Genomic DNA, 16,178 nt, shown 5'->3' on the forward strand with positions numbered 1-16,178 from the left:
TCCGTCCAGAACCTCTTCGAACTGGGCCATGGTGACGGCGTCAGCTCCGCTGACATTGCATGGCAGACAGCTACTAGTAGAGATGATTGTGTTTTATTGTTTAAAAGGACACAATACTTTTGGTCAAGGAGGCGTTTTCATTAAAAGAGGGAGGTGTTTGTGTGGCTGGAGGGGAAGTTTGTTTAAGAATGGTTTCAGTTTTTTGTGTGTTAAAGCATGTGAGAAACATTTTAAAGAGTAACTTCCCAGGTCTGAGCCAACTCCACCCACGGCACAATTTTGATCATGACACATCGGAGCAGAGACAGACTGACAGCTCAGTGCAGCAGTAGTTAGAGCTAACCAAACCTGGACATGCTGGAAATGCTAATTTTTATAAATTTATTAAGAAATGTAATTATTGACACCAGTAGCGATGTACTTCATCACAATACAGTTTTAAAATTTTGTTTAGAGTTCAAAAAACATGTTTAAGTGCACAGTACCTCTTTAATGACCAGGAGGCAGACATGTCATTATTATTAGGAGGTGAGTTAGCATTAATTAGCATTAAGTTTGTCTAATGGAGCGCTGTAAAAACAACAAACTTGAGAAAACTCAAAAAATTAAGGCAAATTACTTCAATACATTTCTGAGTGTAACTCAAACTCTTTCGTTTTACCAATGAATAATCTTGTGCTGAGATAATTTACTTTTGTTCTTTGGATAAACTTGAATGTTTGAGTTTAAACTCATTAAAGAAAGTGCATAATATTTAATAATTAAATAGTTTCAAGTGCAGTGATTCAATTTTCAAGCACCCAAATAATGACAAAACATGTCAGTTGTCTCAACTTTTTTTTAACAGTGTATCCAGTTTTGTGTTGTTTTGTGTGTCAAATACACACACTGCTTTGTGATTGATTTACACATATCATTTTGAGTGCTGTATCACACTCCACACACGTCTAAAGCCAAAAAAAACATTATTCTGGTCTGACAAGTCATTGTTCACGTGATTCAGGGACTTTTTTTGCATAACAGAATATCGCAATAGAGGAAATACATTTGTTTATGTCCATAATTTGCATTGCTCCCCTATTCCATGTGGAGTCAAGCATAATATAACGCTGGCACGTTTACTGGTTTCCAATCACAAATATCCAGCAAATGGTCACACATGACTGAGTATTGATATACAGTTTGTTCTCTCCTCCAGTCCAGTCATGAACCTTTGTCAATATATCAGTCCTCATTATTATCTATTTTAGGATTAGAACTGGTTTGGCTAAACCATGCATGTCTCACTGTACTACACTGACAGCTGGGTATCGTTTAAAAAATTATACCCGTACCAGTACTCTTAAAGTGATACCAATACCGACAGAGTACTTCATTCGATACCATTTTTTGAAGGTTCTTCTTGATGAAAAACACTTTCAAGCTGTGATTGGCTGTGAGCAAGACCATGTAAACTGTTTTTTTTTTTCTAGACCTGGGTACAAAAAGGATCAGCTGCAGGAGACTGGACTGGAGAAGCTTTGATAATACTTGGTATTGGGTTATTTCAGTTGATACCCTTAAAGGTACCGAGTTCTGATAACCAGCCCTACATGCAACCTACATTCACCAGACTCTATTTACTTAAACTCATCCCAGCCACAATTCCTGCAGTATTAGTAAAGTTCCTGTAAAGTTAATGATAGAAAGGCTGACTGAGGATCATTACTTTGAAATTTGCTGGTGCTTCCTGGTGTTAAGAATAGTTTATTTTTAGAACAATGGAACACACTGCTGCTTTCCCAAAGCTCTTGAAGATGCTTAACTATTTTTTTTAATCCTCTCCCATATTTAAACAGTTCACTTCACTGCTTCCAATGTTTTTTTTTTGTGAGAAACCTGTTTTGTAGCCTCTATATAGGGTTTCCTGTGTATTGAATCCTTGAGATGCCACAATTTTTGCAGTAGTGATGTATTTGTTTCAAAACTTTTATTGCTTAAAGGAGCAGTGTGTAGGGTTCAGCCGTATCTAGTGGTAAGCTTGCAGACTGCAACCAACTCACCTCACCTTCCAAATCTGTAGTAACTCAACAGACTGCAACGACATATATCATAAAAGTAATGTGTGGTTATGTGTGATAAACACTTTTTTTTTCTATTTGACTGAGTGATGTTGTTTTGTCTCTTTGCAGGATACACTCGGAGTTTCACATGTACTTTTCAGTGAACCCCAGAGGAACTACAACTATGTATGGCAGAGTACACAAGAACATTTGTACATACACACACAAATAAAACATGGTAACAAGGCAGGACTAAAACTGTCCATGTTGTCTCAAGTAATCTCTCATTTATAAACAGATACAACAAAGACCATCATTAGTAGTTTGGTAACTTTGATAGATATATCATTGAAGATTATTTCATGTTTGGTCATTTATTTTATACATCAGTTAAAGCAAGCACATTACACAAAACAATATGTGTCCTAAACAATTGTCTATAACAAATTAATAATCAAATAATTGAAAAACAGTAATTGACAACAGGGAGTCAACCTCTACAGGTTATGTTGTTGCTATTTACTATAAATCAGGATCAACTGAGTTACTCAAGTTGTAACTACATCTGAACTTTACATCTCGTCAGTGAAGAAAATCTGAACTCACCATAAGCCAAATGCTGGTACTTTTAGGGACTTTTCTGAATTCACATTTAAACATTGACCACACAAGTGCTGAGACAAAGCAAACCATGGACGTGGTCTGTAACGATAACATCTCTACAGTCTCCTCATTTCAAAGGTGGATTCAAATCACTGAAAAAAAAGGAATCAAATTAGAGGGGGGATTTCATGTTATGCTGATTATACTGTGCTTTGTGTTTAGGTTACTTGAGCAACTTAATTTAAATCCCACTGATGGTGACATCATTTGACTTTCTCATCCTGTTTACAACTGATTCAGTGCAACCACAGACAGTGAGGGCCACTGGATATACAAATGTGTCAGGGCAACAAAATGGCCTTGTAGGGAATGGTTAAATGTTTGATACTACTGCTTCATGTACTACATGATCAGAGAATTTACTTCCACAAATACCATATCGCTCACTATAGTAGAATGGGAGTCTTTGCTTCTTTTTAAAGGAAGTCTTCATGACATGTGGGGAGCCAGTAGACTGAACCTTTACTTTCACATTAAAAGATGAATCTGGTGATATTCTATATTTTTCTTATTGCCAATTAACTCCACAAAAAGACCAAAAACAACACTGAATTGATGTATAAAGTATTGCCTGTGTATCCAAAGCCTCAGATTCCTCTGTGCTACTGTTGTCCAAAATTAATTAAAATGATACAACTGAGCCACACTGTTACACTGACAGACATGTTAACTCAGTCTCCGATACTTATTCCTTCTACTCCTGATACTCACTCAAACACCAAATGTATTAATCCGCAGCTGAAAATAGTTCCAGACAAACGCACGTCCATTTACTTCCATTTGAGTAATAAAAACTTCAGCACTCAGCTGCTGTCAGCAAAGTATACTTGGGACCTGTTTTTAAAGATTTAATTCTTCAGTATGAACCAGTGGGTTAGTATATGCAAATGCAGCTAAGTTAGTATTGCTTGCTGAGGTGAATGATAATTAATAATGGATCATTTGTGCATGTGTGACCAGGCAGTAAGGAGGGACAACATGATGCAATGTTAGTTTTGGTCTTTTCAAGTGTCAGCAACATAAATAATATTGCTTGCTTTATCTTTTAACACAAACATTTAAAATTACCTTATATCTTATATAAAATAATAAATGAATTTATCACAGCTCAAGTACAAAAGTGTTCCATTTCAAGTTATGTTTTTTGAAATGTAAGCATTAATGTTCAAACTTAGCCCCAAAAGCTTATTTGGATAGGACCCTTCATCATTATGAAGCTGTAAAGATTTCTACTATTCATTAACTCGTCCCCATCATAGTACAACTAAATAATCATTGAAGATGTTGAGATAATTCTGGCAGGCTTTGGTGAATGTTGCATTATTAGCTTTCCTGTGTGTGATTTTTATTCAGTAGTTAATCATTTGTACCACACTGTCAACATGTGAGCCACCTCAGTGTTCTGGTCCAACATGATCGTCAGTAGAGCAGGTTCAGGTGGTGCTCTGCTCCTCTGTCACACGGTTAGAACAGTAGTCTTGAATACCTGTGGGAGGAGAGAGGAATTTGATGATGAGAACGGTAGTTTTGACGGGTTTGATGAAGATTTCTACGGACACAAACAAATAGTGTAGACCTTTGAATTAATCTTTATGTGGATTTGCTTTTTTTAAACAAGTATTTGTAATCACCCTGAGTGAACCATCTGTTATACAACCCACAAACACTTGATTCCTCAACTTTAATCTCATGATGAAAGTAAAGTTATTGAATTTCGATCTAGCCCTCTTCCCCTTTAGTCGACTGCTTCCCATTTGTAAAGCCATCACTTCTTCTTTCATTACATTTAATCAGGAATTGGGACATTAAGTAAAACATCTAGTCATCAAAAATATTAAGGGACTTCTCTGGAAGTCGGAAGGTGTCTGTGTGTACGTCACACACTTATGCAGGACTGTAACTAAATCTACAATATATGAGGGCGATATGTAAGTGAGAAGTGGCAAAACGGATGCTTGCGTGTGCATTCTTGGAAACACTCACTCTCCACAATACTCTGGTAGACTTGCGCAGCAGGAGAGTCAGGCACGTCATTGAGGAAAGACCTGCCCTCGTCACAGCTCCGTGCTATCCTTGGGTCTAGGGGTACCTTCCCTAAGAGGGGTAGATTTAGATCAGCACACATTCGCTCAGCACCCCCGCTGGTAGGAGGGAAGATCTGTGACGTGTTCTGCAAGAGAGAGGACAAAAAAAAAGTTAGGTATACATTTTGAAACAATCATTCTGAATGTGATGCCAGCAAAACAATCCAACAGAGTAGGGGATGTTTACAACTATGTTGAACCCCCTTTATTTTAATAACACTCAGTGTGTGTACGGGAACTGAGGACACTAATTGTTGAAGTTCTGAAAGTGAAATTCTGCCTCATTCTTGCTTGATATATGACCTCAGGCGCTCAGCAGTTCGGGGCCTCTGGTGTCGCTTCATAATGCAACACACATCTTGAATGGGAGACAGGTCTGAACTGTGGGCAGGCCAGTCTGGTATCTGGATTTTTTTACTACAAAGCCACACATGCAGAGTGTCTTAACATTGTCTTGCTGAAATAAGCAGGATGTTGCTGAAAAAGACGTCATATGGACAGCAGCATATGTTGGAATTTTCGGTTCACGCTGCTAAGAATCTGAATGGACCTTTTCCTCTGTAGCCTGGAGGTTACAACATCCACGGTTTCCAAAAAAGAATTTGAAATGTGGACTCATCAGACCAGAGCACGTTTTCCCACTTTGCATAAGTCCATCTCAGATGAACTCAGCCCCAGAGAAGTCTGCAGAGTGTCTGGATGTGGTTGCTTCATAGCTTTCACTTTGCATGAGTCTAAATTTGCATTTATAGATGCAGCAACAAATTGTGTTTACTGACAGTGGTCAGTGGTCCAGAGCCCATGTAGTAATATCCACTATAAAATCAGTGTTTTTTAAATGCAATTTTAATACAGTGCTGACTGAGGTCAAGGGTCACAGACATTCAGTGTTGTTTTTCATCCCTGCCCGCTACAAGCAGAGATTTCTCTGGATTCTCTGAATCTCTATGGTGAAATCCCTCAATTCCTACCGTTTACTACCGTTGACACATTGTTCTTAAACTGTGTGTGAACAAGTGAGCCTTTTGAGGATGACCCTTTAACAGCCAACCATGGTACTGTCACCTGTTACCAATTAACCTGTTCCTTTCCCCTGTTTTTTGTTGCCCAACTTTTTTGAAAGGTGTGCAGGCATCAAATTCAGCATGAATGTATATTTACAAAAAATAATTATGTTGAAAAGTAAATATTTGTCTTTGTACTGTATTAAATTCTGTATACAGAAATATACAAAAAATGCTTTGAAAATTATTGCATTGTTTGTTTTATTTACATTTTACACAACATCCCGACTTTTTTGGAACTGAGGTTGTACACTGGATCTGTGCAACTGTAGAAATTTGTTCTTCGTAGTCAGTTTCATCAAGGTCAGTAATAAATTCAGTTATTGTGAATAGATGGTTTCAAGATGCATACCAGAGTTTATTTCATGGGATAGAACATATTCATGGGTGTGTTCACAATCAAAATCTGCAGGTGTAGGATTGGAAAATCAGTCCCGTCCGGTCTCATCTACTTCACTTCAACTACTCAGTCACTGGCATCTAAAATATAAAGCTGTCCGTAGGAGGGAGGCTGATTCAGAGGCCTGCCTCCAGGGGCTGGGCAATATGATATGTACTGCTGGTAGAAAGGTGACCACTGATAGGAGATTTAGCAATACTGTTTCTACCACGGGAGCAGCTCTTGTGTGATTAACACATGATCTAATGAACGAAAAGATAAGGTGATTAAGGCAGGACATTACTGCACATTCTTGATATGACAGCTGGTGGCTGGTTTTTGTTTTCTTGTTTTTAACAATAAGCAACTACAATCTTCTGCAAATAATCACCATCTGACATTTTATAGACCAAACAACTAATTGATTGATCAGGAAACCAATTAATCAACAATGAAAATAACTATTAGTTGTAGCCCTAAACCACTTTATTTATCAAGGCACACAGGTAGACTTAAAAAATAAAATGCTGTGAGTTTACCGGCCTTTTTTAATCAACAATTTCTTCACCACACTCTGTTTCTGTTATTGTGTCACATGTTGATGGTGCGCCCACACACCTGTGAAACTACTGGCTGTTTGCCTGTCAGTTGTAGCACACTTGATTATCAAGAGATATGCATGGAATATTCACCTTATGCTTTCATGGTGGTTTTCATTTAATGTATTTAAGTGAAAGTATTGTACATTTAACTAAACAATTTTCTCATTGCTTTTGATGAAGATACATATTACTATTGTTTTATTGCCCGGGTCTAATATACCATTACCATGATATGGGACAAAATAGTGAGAGGAAAATTACAACAGACACAAACAGATTCTGGTTCGTATGTGTGTTCGCTTGTGGTTGAAAGAACCCGTGCACTGCACGCTCCCTTTGTAGGTGCTGGGAAGACGGTAACCTAATTAAAACTGAAAGGGAAACGAATTCAAACATCTTGATATCAAAATGCAGCTCCACCAGTGATGAGACGCAAAACGAAGGGCAGAGCAGCTTTAATCTTTCTCAGCAACTGCCTGTCCCAACATGCTTTGCTGTGACAGATGAACTGATAGCTGTGTGGTCATTTTGGTTCTACCATGTCTGTAAGCCCTGCGGCAGTTCCTGTTTGCTGTGCTGTGTTTTTCTGTGGTTGTTTGGCAAACAGTCCAGACATTCTTGTTTTGCCTAAATGATCAGATAGTTCACCAAATTCTGTGACACATGCATCTGAGCTCTACTCCATTCTCTATACAGTTGCTTCTTTTATTTTTAACAGAACATGATGATTAAGATTAAACCGGTATTCCCAGTTTATGCACATTATCATAAAATAATTTGATTGCATTGTCTGACCGTCTGATTGCATCACTGTGTATGTGCATGTGCATCTGTCAGTAACCTTGCATGATGGACAAACGAAGCCACTCATGTTCTCTACCACTCCGATGATCGGCAGCTTGACCTTCTGGCAGAACCGGATCTCTTTCCGCACATCCTGCAACGACACCTCCTACGCAGAGAGAGCAAGACAAGGAGGAAACAAAGACACGAGTAAAGAGAGCGAAAGAGAAAGGATTAGCTCAAAAAATGTTTTCCCTTCCCTAACAACTGCTGTTATGGTTCCCTTGAGAAAAAGCTGTTAGTCTTGATAAACTGGGCAGCTCCCATTTATCACCATGTTGGAAAAAACTTCAAAATTCCTCTTCAAAACAAAAGCCTGGAAAAGTGTCTCCTGTTATGAAAAAAACTGGCTTGTTTTCTTGGGTAATTCCCAGCATGTGTGTGGTTAGTTTTGGTAAAGTGAGAGCTGGAGGAATGAGGAAGTGATTCTAATGCTGTCTGAACTCATAGGCCCTGGCCTAATTTAAGCACCAGGAAGTGTCGGTTTGAGTCTTTCAGATACAAAAAAAAAACAAAAAAAAAACAAGTGTAGTAACAGCTTAAACAAGAACAAACAGTACAGGGATAAGACTTTACAATCTACTGTAACATGAAATCCAGAGATTTCTTTCAAAACTCTCCCTCCTTAGTCCAATTCCACTCAAAAACAATGACCAAGTATTATATTTACAATCCTGGTTTTTATCCTGATATCACTGCTAGTAGGTGCAATCCAGGAGAAAAGGCCTATGAGTGCATTCATTGTTTTTTTTTTTTAAATTAACATTAACATGAGTCAGATAGAATGAGTACTGGAGCACTGTTGTAATACTGTCTGCATGTAACTCTGACTCAGTGAATTTACAGTATGTATGTATGTATATTATGAATGAAATGTTTATAGGCGTGTCTGCGAGTCTAAAGGTTTGAATCTGTGCTGTTGCTATGGCACCAGTCTTTTTGGTGCCTATGTGGAACACAAACCCACCTAATGTTGCCAGGAGTCCTTTATCAAACCAGGTGTGAAAGAATGAACACCCAGTAACTAAAGACTGACACAACTGTGCTGTGTTTATGTGTTAAAATACAATTCATACTGCCTACACATCTCTCCTTCTGCATTCTGTTCTGTATTTTATGTGCCATGTTGCTACCGTTTTACTGCTTTTATTGTGTGTTGTGTAAATAAATATCTACTAAATATGATGGATTACAGCTTTATAAAGGTGTTACAGGATCTTTTAAAGTCACAATGAAGCATTGACTTTTTATAGGTTTATGATAAAATAGTGCCCTCTTTTTGTTACTATACAGTAGTTTCATTTTGCAGATAGTTTCACATGCAGTTCAATAACACTGTAAAAAAGTGAAAGGGACACAGGAGCTGCACAGTTGTTTCGTAAAGATGCACTGGAAGTAAGTTACTGCCACTTGCTTTCCTGTCAATGTGTGTCTATTTTGCAATAACAAGATTAATTTAGTGGGAACAAAATGCCAAACATGTTTCTTTAAAATTTCAGGCAGAACTTTTATATCAAGGGTACTATATCTGTAACATGTTCACTGTTCCAAAATGTTTTGGTTGTCCCTATAATATTGACATGTAGCAATTACAATGTGGTAAAATTTAGGCTGATGAAAATCTTGGGTTAAAGGGATAGTTTGGATTATTTGAAGTGGGCTAAAGTTGATGTGTTTTCCCAGTTTTGGGAGTCCTAGTGTAGGAAGCCAAGCAATGTTTTGCTGTTGACAGGGTCATCAGCAAAATGTAGTCAGTTTAATTGTACCCTATATTTAGAATATTTCCATTGCTTTACCTGACTGTCACAGTGGGATGCTACTATTATATAAGACAGATATGGCTTATAAACTCCTTTGGCAAAATCAGTCGTTTTACTACGTAGAGCACAGGAGTTGCAGGTTCAGGTTTTTTTTTGCATGACTTTGGTGAATCTAAATTAACTTTTAAACACATGTAAGGCACACAAAACAAACTGACAGATCGAGGCGGCAATTTAGCAGCAACTCCTGTGTTCTGCGAGATTAAACTACTGATTTTGCTAATGGAGTGTGTTTAATTTGGACAGAGCGATATCTGGCTTATACAGCAGCGAAAAGGGCTGTCTGATGGCAAAGTAAAGCAGAGAAAATATTCTAAATATAGCAAAGACTTAAACTAATTCAGCATTTTTTTAAGGTGGACCTTTTTTCAGGTGTCTAAAATATATTTTGTTGCTGACCCCGTCCACAGCAGTTCATTGCGCAACTTCCTACAGCAGTACTGTTGCTGCTTCTCCAAACTGGGAGTGTGCCAGCCGCCATCTTCTACCAGTAACACACTGACTATCGATAACTATCTCATACAACGTCACTTAAAATAATAAGATGAGTCTCTCAATCTGCCTCATGAGCCTCTACACTTCTCAGAACTACTTTCAATTACCCCCCGGCAACAGGTGGTATCCTACTGAATTAGCTGTGGCTTAAACATGTAGGTGAAGAGACGACTGGTGATAGTCACCACAGTGGTGGAGTGGGACTGGGGTTTTCCAGTTGAGATAAAATTAGATCTTACCCTTAAAATACTAAAACTGCACTGCCTAATGGTCCACCAAGGTCACCGCTCTCTTATTCTAATGTCGTCTGTTTCTTTTGTGAGTGTTTGCTAGAGCAAATTCAAAAAGATGTTCTCTATTTGTGGACATTACAACAAAACCTACTTCGTCTATAAAAATGTCATTGTTAGCTTGTTCGTTGTTTGTTCTGTCCCCATGGAGAGCAGCCCTAAGATCATGGGAGGCAGCTGCACGAATGTTGCGTTTTGAGTAAGGGCTGTGATTCTTGCATTGTAGCCTGCTGTCTGCTCTCATTCTCTGTCAGTTAATATCTTTGTGGCTTTGGGTGTGACTATCATTACCATTATTACTGTCTAGAGTTACATAAAAACCACCGGCTAAACGATCAACTCCAGGTGGTTTAAAGTCATTCTGGGAAATGTAGTAAATGACAACGTAAAGCACCAGTATTCAAAGTAGACGCAGATAATATTTAAGGGTGGAATTTCCCTTTACAGTTGCCGTAAATGCTATTAATGTTACTAACGGCAGTAACCGTGACGTTATATGTCTCAGCAAGTGGGCGTGTCTTACCTGTGGTGTGGTGATGATGACGGCTCCATCGACGTGGGTGGAGCTTAGGTACTGGACAATTGACAGGTGCTCGTCAGAGGTGCCGGGGGGCGTGTCCACGATGAGGTAATCCAGTTCACCCCAGTCAACATCCCTCAAAAACTGCTTAATCATCCCTGAGTTTTAGACAAACACCACACAGGTGGGTGTACAGTGGTACAGTGGACATTTGGAAAAAGTAAAACTTATTTTTACACACACACAAAATCAGATACCATTCTTCTTGGGTCCTCTCCAGATCACGGCATCATCGGGACTACTGAGCAAGAAGCCAATAGACATGACTGCCAGGTTTTCATCCACATACTGCAACAGACACATACAGACACACAGACATTTATGTTAAACGAAACTTCTTAAAAGAATTAGACATTAAAGCTAAAGCCTGACAAACTTAAATTGACTCACCACAGGAGACCAGCCTGACCCACTCTGGTGAACCTGTGCACAAGAGGACAAATCAAGGAAGCCGAGTGATGTATTTGTTATTTTACAACACAGGGCTGCACAAAGGAAGGTAAGTTGTAAGCCCGTCCATGCCACACATTTTAGAATAAAATATAAACAACATAAAATGATATATTGACCATATCTGCCATACTGCTCCCTATACTGTTTTTGCTGCTGAAGCCTTTTGCACCTCACTACTTGTACTATTTATACTACTAGTATTTAAGCTATTTAATTGTATTTTTCTATTGTTAATTGCATTTCCACACTCTACATTGCTCTTGTACTTTCTGCAATGTTTATCACTAAGATCTTTCATATCTACCTATTTATTATTAAATATGTAAATATGTGTGAATAAAGACCCCATTTGAGGGCAACGCAACAGCAATTTTTGTTGTGAAAATAAACACTTACTTTAACCTGATTTATCTCTAAGCAAAAACTACTGTTTCCTTGTGTTGCTGATAAAAAAAAAAAACAACACAATTTCTGCACAGAAGAAAGAAAATGAATATATGTGGTGTAAAAATAGTTTTATTAAAAGTACATTACTGTAAAACTTTCCGCCCACAACTCACCTGCTCTCCCTCTAAGCCCATGATCCGAGGAATGGATGGACCACAGATATCTACATCCAGCAAGGCAACCTAAAATCACAGAGAGAGCAGAGAAACATAAACTCTTTAGACTCCAGCGTAATGAAATCTTTGATGGGCTGAACTTTTGTAATCCAGCACAAATATATACAACAAGCATCTGTGGTCTTTCTCAAAAACTTCACTGAGAATTTCATGGCTGCATGCTACAGTGTGTGACCTGGCTAGAACAAAGTGACCTGTGGGCTGGAGAGATAAAACTGGAGATCAAAGAGGAGGGGGACGGCTGAGAATTCTCTGGACCACAGCAGCTACACATGCAGCTGCACATGTTTTTCGTAGAGGCAGAGACATCGTGAGGAGCTCAGTGCTGTTGACATGACATCAGAAACACTCAAACCCACAGAATAAGGTAGGTATTAGGATGGCAGATAATTCAACTCTGAAAACATACAGAAGCAACACAGATATGTCCATCCACACTAACCCAGCTAAATCTGAAAATTGATTTTTCAGCCTCTTTTGGTTTTCCATTCTGAAGTCTTGTACGCCTCAGAAAGACCAAGACCAGCAAGGTCTACAGCTTACAGTAAGCCGTTTACATGGGAATTCAAAACAGTCATGACCAAAACAATGAAGGGAATTGCGTTTGGCTGTGGTTAAAAACTGGTTTAGCTGGAACTTGTGGGAGTTAAAAATGCAGCTGTGTACTAAGTGTGACCTGATTACTGTATCAAAGACTAGCTGGATACCAGCATAACAGCAGCTGAACTGGTCATAGGATTTCAGGTGTGTGACCTCAGCTAAAACGTGTCTACAGTGACCTCTGGTGGTGTTAGATGATTTCTACAAGGCAAAATAACTGGGTTTACACTAATCCTCAGGTACAGCATAAACCAGGGGTTGTCATCTTTTTGTAACTGACTTCTGATTGTTAAAAAAACCATAGAGCTGATTTCATAGGGCCCTTTATTAAGTCAGTGCTTAAAGCTGACTGGAGATTTGAAAATTTTACTACATAATGTGTGCTTTAAATAAATTTATTATTCATTTATTCAACACATTTAAAAAATATCAACAACTGTAGTGGAGCTGAACAAAGTATCTGACAACGAACAGTTTTCTGCCCTCTGACTCTGACAAAAGAATATCATCCCAGACGTAATTTGTGTGAGTTTAAGCAAATCATGTGACAGACTAATTGTTTTGATTTATTGAACTACCACTGAATGGCTCTGTGGTTTTACTTTACCTCCTTTGTGCTGTCACTCGCCAGGGCGTGAGCCAGGTGAGCGCTGAAGGTACTCTTCCCTACGCCTCCTTTCCCAGACAGCACGAGGATCTTGTGTTTGACTGTCGACAGCTTGGCTCCGATCTCTGCTATGGCTGGAGATGAGATGACAAATGTGAGATTCTCAAATGAGACAAAACAAGATTCCACTGAAATATTGACTCATTTAAAGCAACTAACTTTTCCTGTTCAACAATCAGCTCGACCACGAGTCACTCAAACTGTCCAGCTGTACTGTGTGTATGAAGTTATCATGATAATCAAGATGAGGTAACAGTCTTACCAGGGTCAGGGGCCTTGGTGGCTCCAGATGCACACAGTTTCTGGTTGGGACAGCCCTCACATGCTGATGTCTTTCCTGCTTTCTCACTTTGTGTACCCGGGCAGTCTGAAAGGATGAAACCGAGATCAACTGTTATCAGTCTGTTGCCTTGCTGGTTCATCTTAAATTGATCAGGATAATAATGGATATTAATGGTTAATCATTAATCGCTTTTAAGAATTTAACCAACTAAAAATTAATTAACTGATAATGCATGTTTTGGATGCCATTTCTCTGGAGCTCACAGATTTGATTTGGCCTGCCTTGAAATGCCAGTAATCGCGCCCCATTTCACTTTATTTTGTTTGGTGGACAAGAGCAGACATTACAAGCGAGAGCCTCATTGTTGTATTATTCTGTTTGTGCTTCTTGAATTAATGTTTCACATAAATAATATGCTGCTAGAATGGTTAAAAAATTAAATGAGAATTTGCATTTGATATCTTAATAATTATTAGTGATTAATCCATTGTTAACATTTTCAACTACTGGTTAAGAAAAATGCATCAATACTGCAACCTAAAGGATCTGCTGACACTGATACCAATTCAACAGTCTTTTCCCCTCTCTCAAACAACTAAGTTGTTAATAAGACATTTGTATGGATGCACTGAGGAACAAATACTCTACTACATGAAGGAAGAGACACACAGCCCACAACATGACTCAGTTATGTAATACTGCTGCTTCTTTTTACTTCTTTGTAACTTTTTGATTAGTCAGAACCATAATAACAGTAACTGACTGTTTTGTTTTTTTCTTTCTTGAGCTTAAAATAACTCCTGACATAATGACAGTGTTGATGACTAGGGTTGCAAATTTTGTGCATGTTCCTTAACCAGTAGTTGAAAACACTAACGACTGATTAATCAGTTAAAGATTAATAATTAATCAGTTACAAAATGCAAGTTTTTTTTTCCTGTTTCAACAAATAGTTCTGTCAAACAAAACAATGTCAAATGACTCCCTTTTCTAGACGACTGATTAATTATGACACATCTCTCTTTAGGGTGGGCGTGTCAATTCAACTTTATTTATGCAGATTATTTATTTTCTTCTATTGCATGACACTGAATATCAGCACATCCATCGTTTTTAACCTGTTTAACCCCACTGCCTTGAGATGGATGTCTAGAACCAATGCTAAACCAGTGCCGATTCCTGACCGATCAGTACCAAAATATTGATAAGATCCATCAGGATTGATGTTAAGTTATATGGGGCAAAATGTTCAAAGATGTGGTCTCATCCCATCCCTACCACTGCCTGCTGCTGGTGGGACATCATTTCAAAGTCATGGTGTGCAAACACAGGACGTTTTTGTTAAGATTCTAGTGAAAACGAGAGCTTCCATACACACCAAATATGTCAAATTAAATTTCTGAAAAATGTGTATGAAGAAAGTATTCCATTTGATGAAGCGGGTTTGAATATTTTGCTGAGTGCAAACACTTTGTGGCTTAACAAATAGAAATAAAGCAATACATAAAATGATTTTAACAACATTAAAGAAATTAAATTAAGAAACTTGACGTTTAGTGGATTGAATTTGTTTCTAGGATGAAGAATAATACATTTTTATATTAATTATTCAATTAATGAGGTTTTTTCACACAGATTGTGAGCTGTGTCACAATGACTCAGCAACATTTCAGGGACTAACGTGAATGTGGCAGTTCACCAAAAACATTTAGTAGAGCCTGAACATTGTTGTGGATTAATTCAATATTGTTCAGGCCAACCTGAACAACTTCTGCGAAGACATGAATCCGCTGACGTTTATCTAATGACTGTGAGACTTTAGGAACTGCGTCATTGAACGTCATTATGCAACAAGCGTTTAATTTTACCCCAAAGCTCCCAGCAGCATCCGTCTACATGAATATTTAGGAATGTTTTAGCTAGCTGATAGCCTGTCAGGATAATAAAACGCTCAAAACAAACATGAACATCAGAAGAAATAGTAACTGCGTTGCCAACAGTAACAGAGACGCTTGTTTAAAATCCACCAACATTACAGTGGAAACAGCATTAAACAACACTAAATGGAAACCATGCATGTTGTTTTGAAAGTAAAAGTCCCCGAATTTTTTTAATTTAAAAACTCACGTTCTGGTGCGTTATCTGGTACGTCTGCCATCTTTGTGTCCTCCCGTCAAAGTCTTCCCCCTTCGAAGGTTCCGGATACGCACAACACGAATCTGCGATGCTGTTCGGCTGCAGTCTGCGGGCAGAATGAGACAGTAAAGCAGCGAGAGGCTTGAATTAACATCTCTATGTCCTGTAAGTAACATATCATAATATCATAGTATGTAATATGTTATACATGTAGCAATCAAATGTAGCAAAAAAGTTAAGAGTTGACCAGTATTTCAGTTAAATGTATTTAAAATACCGTTTACAGTTACATATTATTATTATTATTATTATTATTATTATTATTATTATTATTATTATTAGTAGTAGTAGTAGTAGTAGTAGTAATTATTATCATTTGGGACAACAACTAACACTTATTTTCTAGTTGATTAATTAGTCGATTATTGTCTTGATTAATCAGTTATTAGTTGCTTTGTCAAGAAAATTGTTGATCAGTTTCCCAAAGCCGAAGATAACGTCTTCAAATGTCTTGTTGTGTCCACAAAGATATAGCGTTTACTGTCCTTTTTTAA

The 16,178-nt window shown here is 38.0% G+C and overlaps 1 protein-coding gene across 1 annotated transcript; it reads right to left on the reverse strand.

Annotated features, from left to right (window-relative positions):
- Positions 1-4,596: 4,596 nt before the first annotated feature.
- On the reverse strand, positions 4,597-15,730 carry nubp1 (nucleotide binding protein 1 (MinD homolog, E. coli)). The gene is made up of 9 exons (XM_084744424.1): positions 15,616-15,730; positions 13,468-13,572; positions 13,146-13,279; positions 11,876-11,944; positions 11,253-11,285; positions 11,060-11,150; positions 10,806-10,960; positions 7,676-7,786; positions 4,597-4,875 (listed from the first exon to the last, which is right to left on the reverse strand). The coding sequence occupies exons 1-9, from the start codon at positions 15,644-15,646 to the stop codon at positions 4,612-4,614; spliced, it is 993 nt and encodes a 330-aa protein (XP_084600550.1). The 5' UTR covers positions 15,647-15,730; the 3' UTR covers positions 4,597-4,611.
- Between the last annotated feature and the right edge of the window lie 448 nt (positions 15,731-16,178).

Source organism: Lutjanus erythropterus, chromosome 19, assembly GCF_056507025.1.
Source record: "Lutjanus erythropterus isolate fLutEry1 chromosome 19, fLutEry1.hap2, whole genome shotgun sequence".
Classification (NCBI taxonomy): domain Eukaryota; kingdom Metazoa; phylum Chordata; class Actinopteri; order Lutjaniformes; family Lutjanidae; genus Lutjanus; species Lutjanus erythropterus.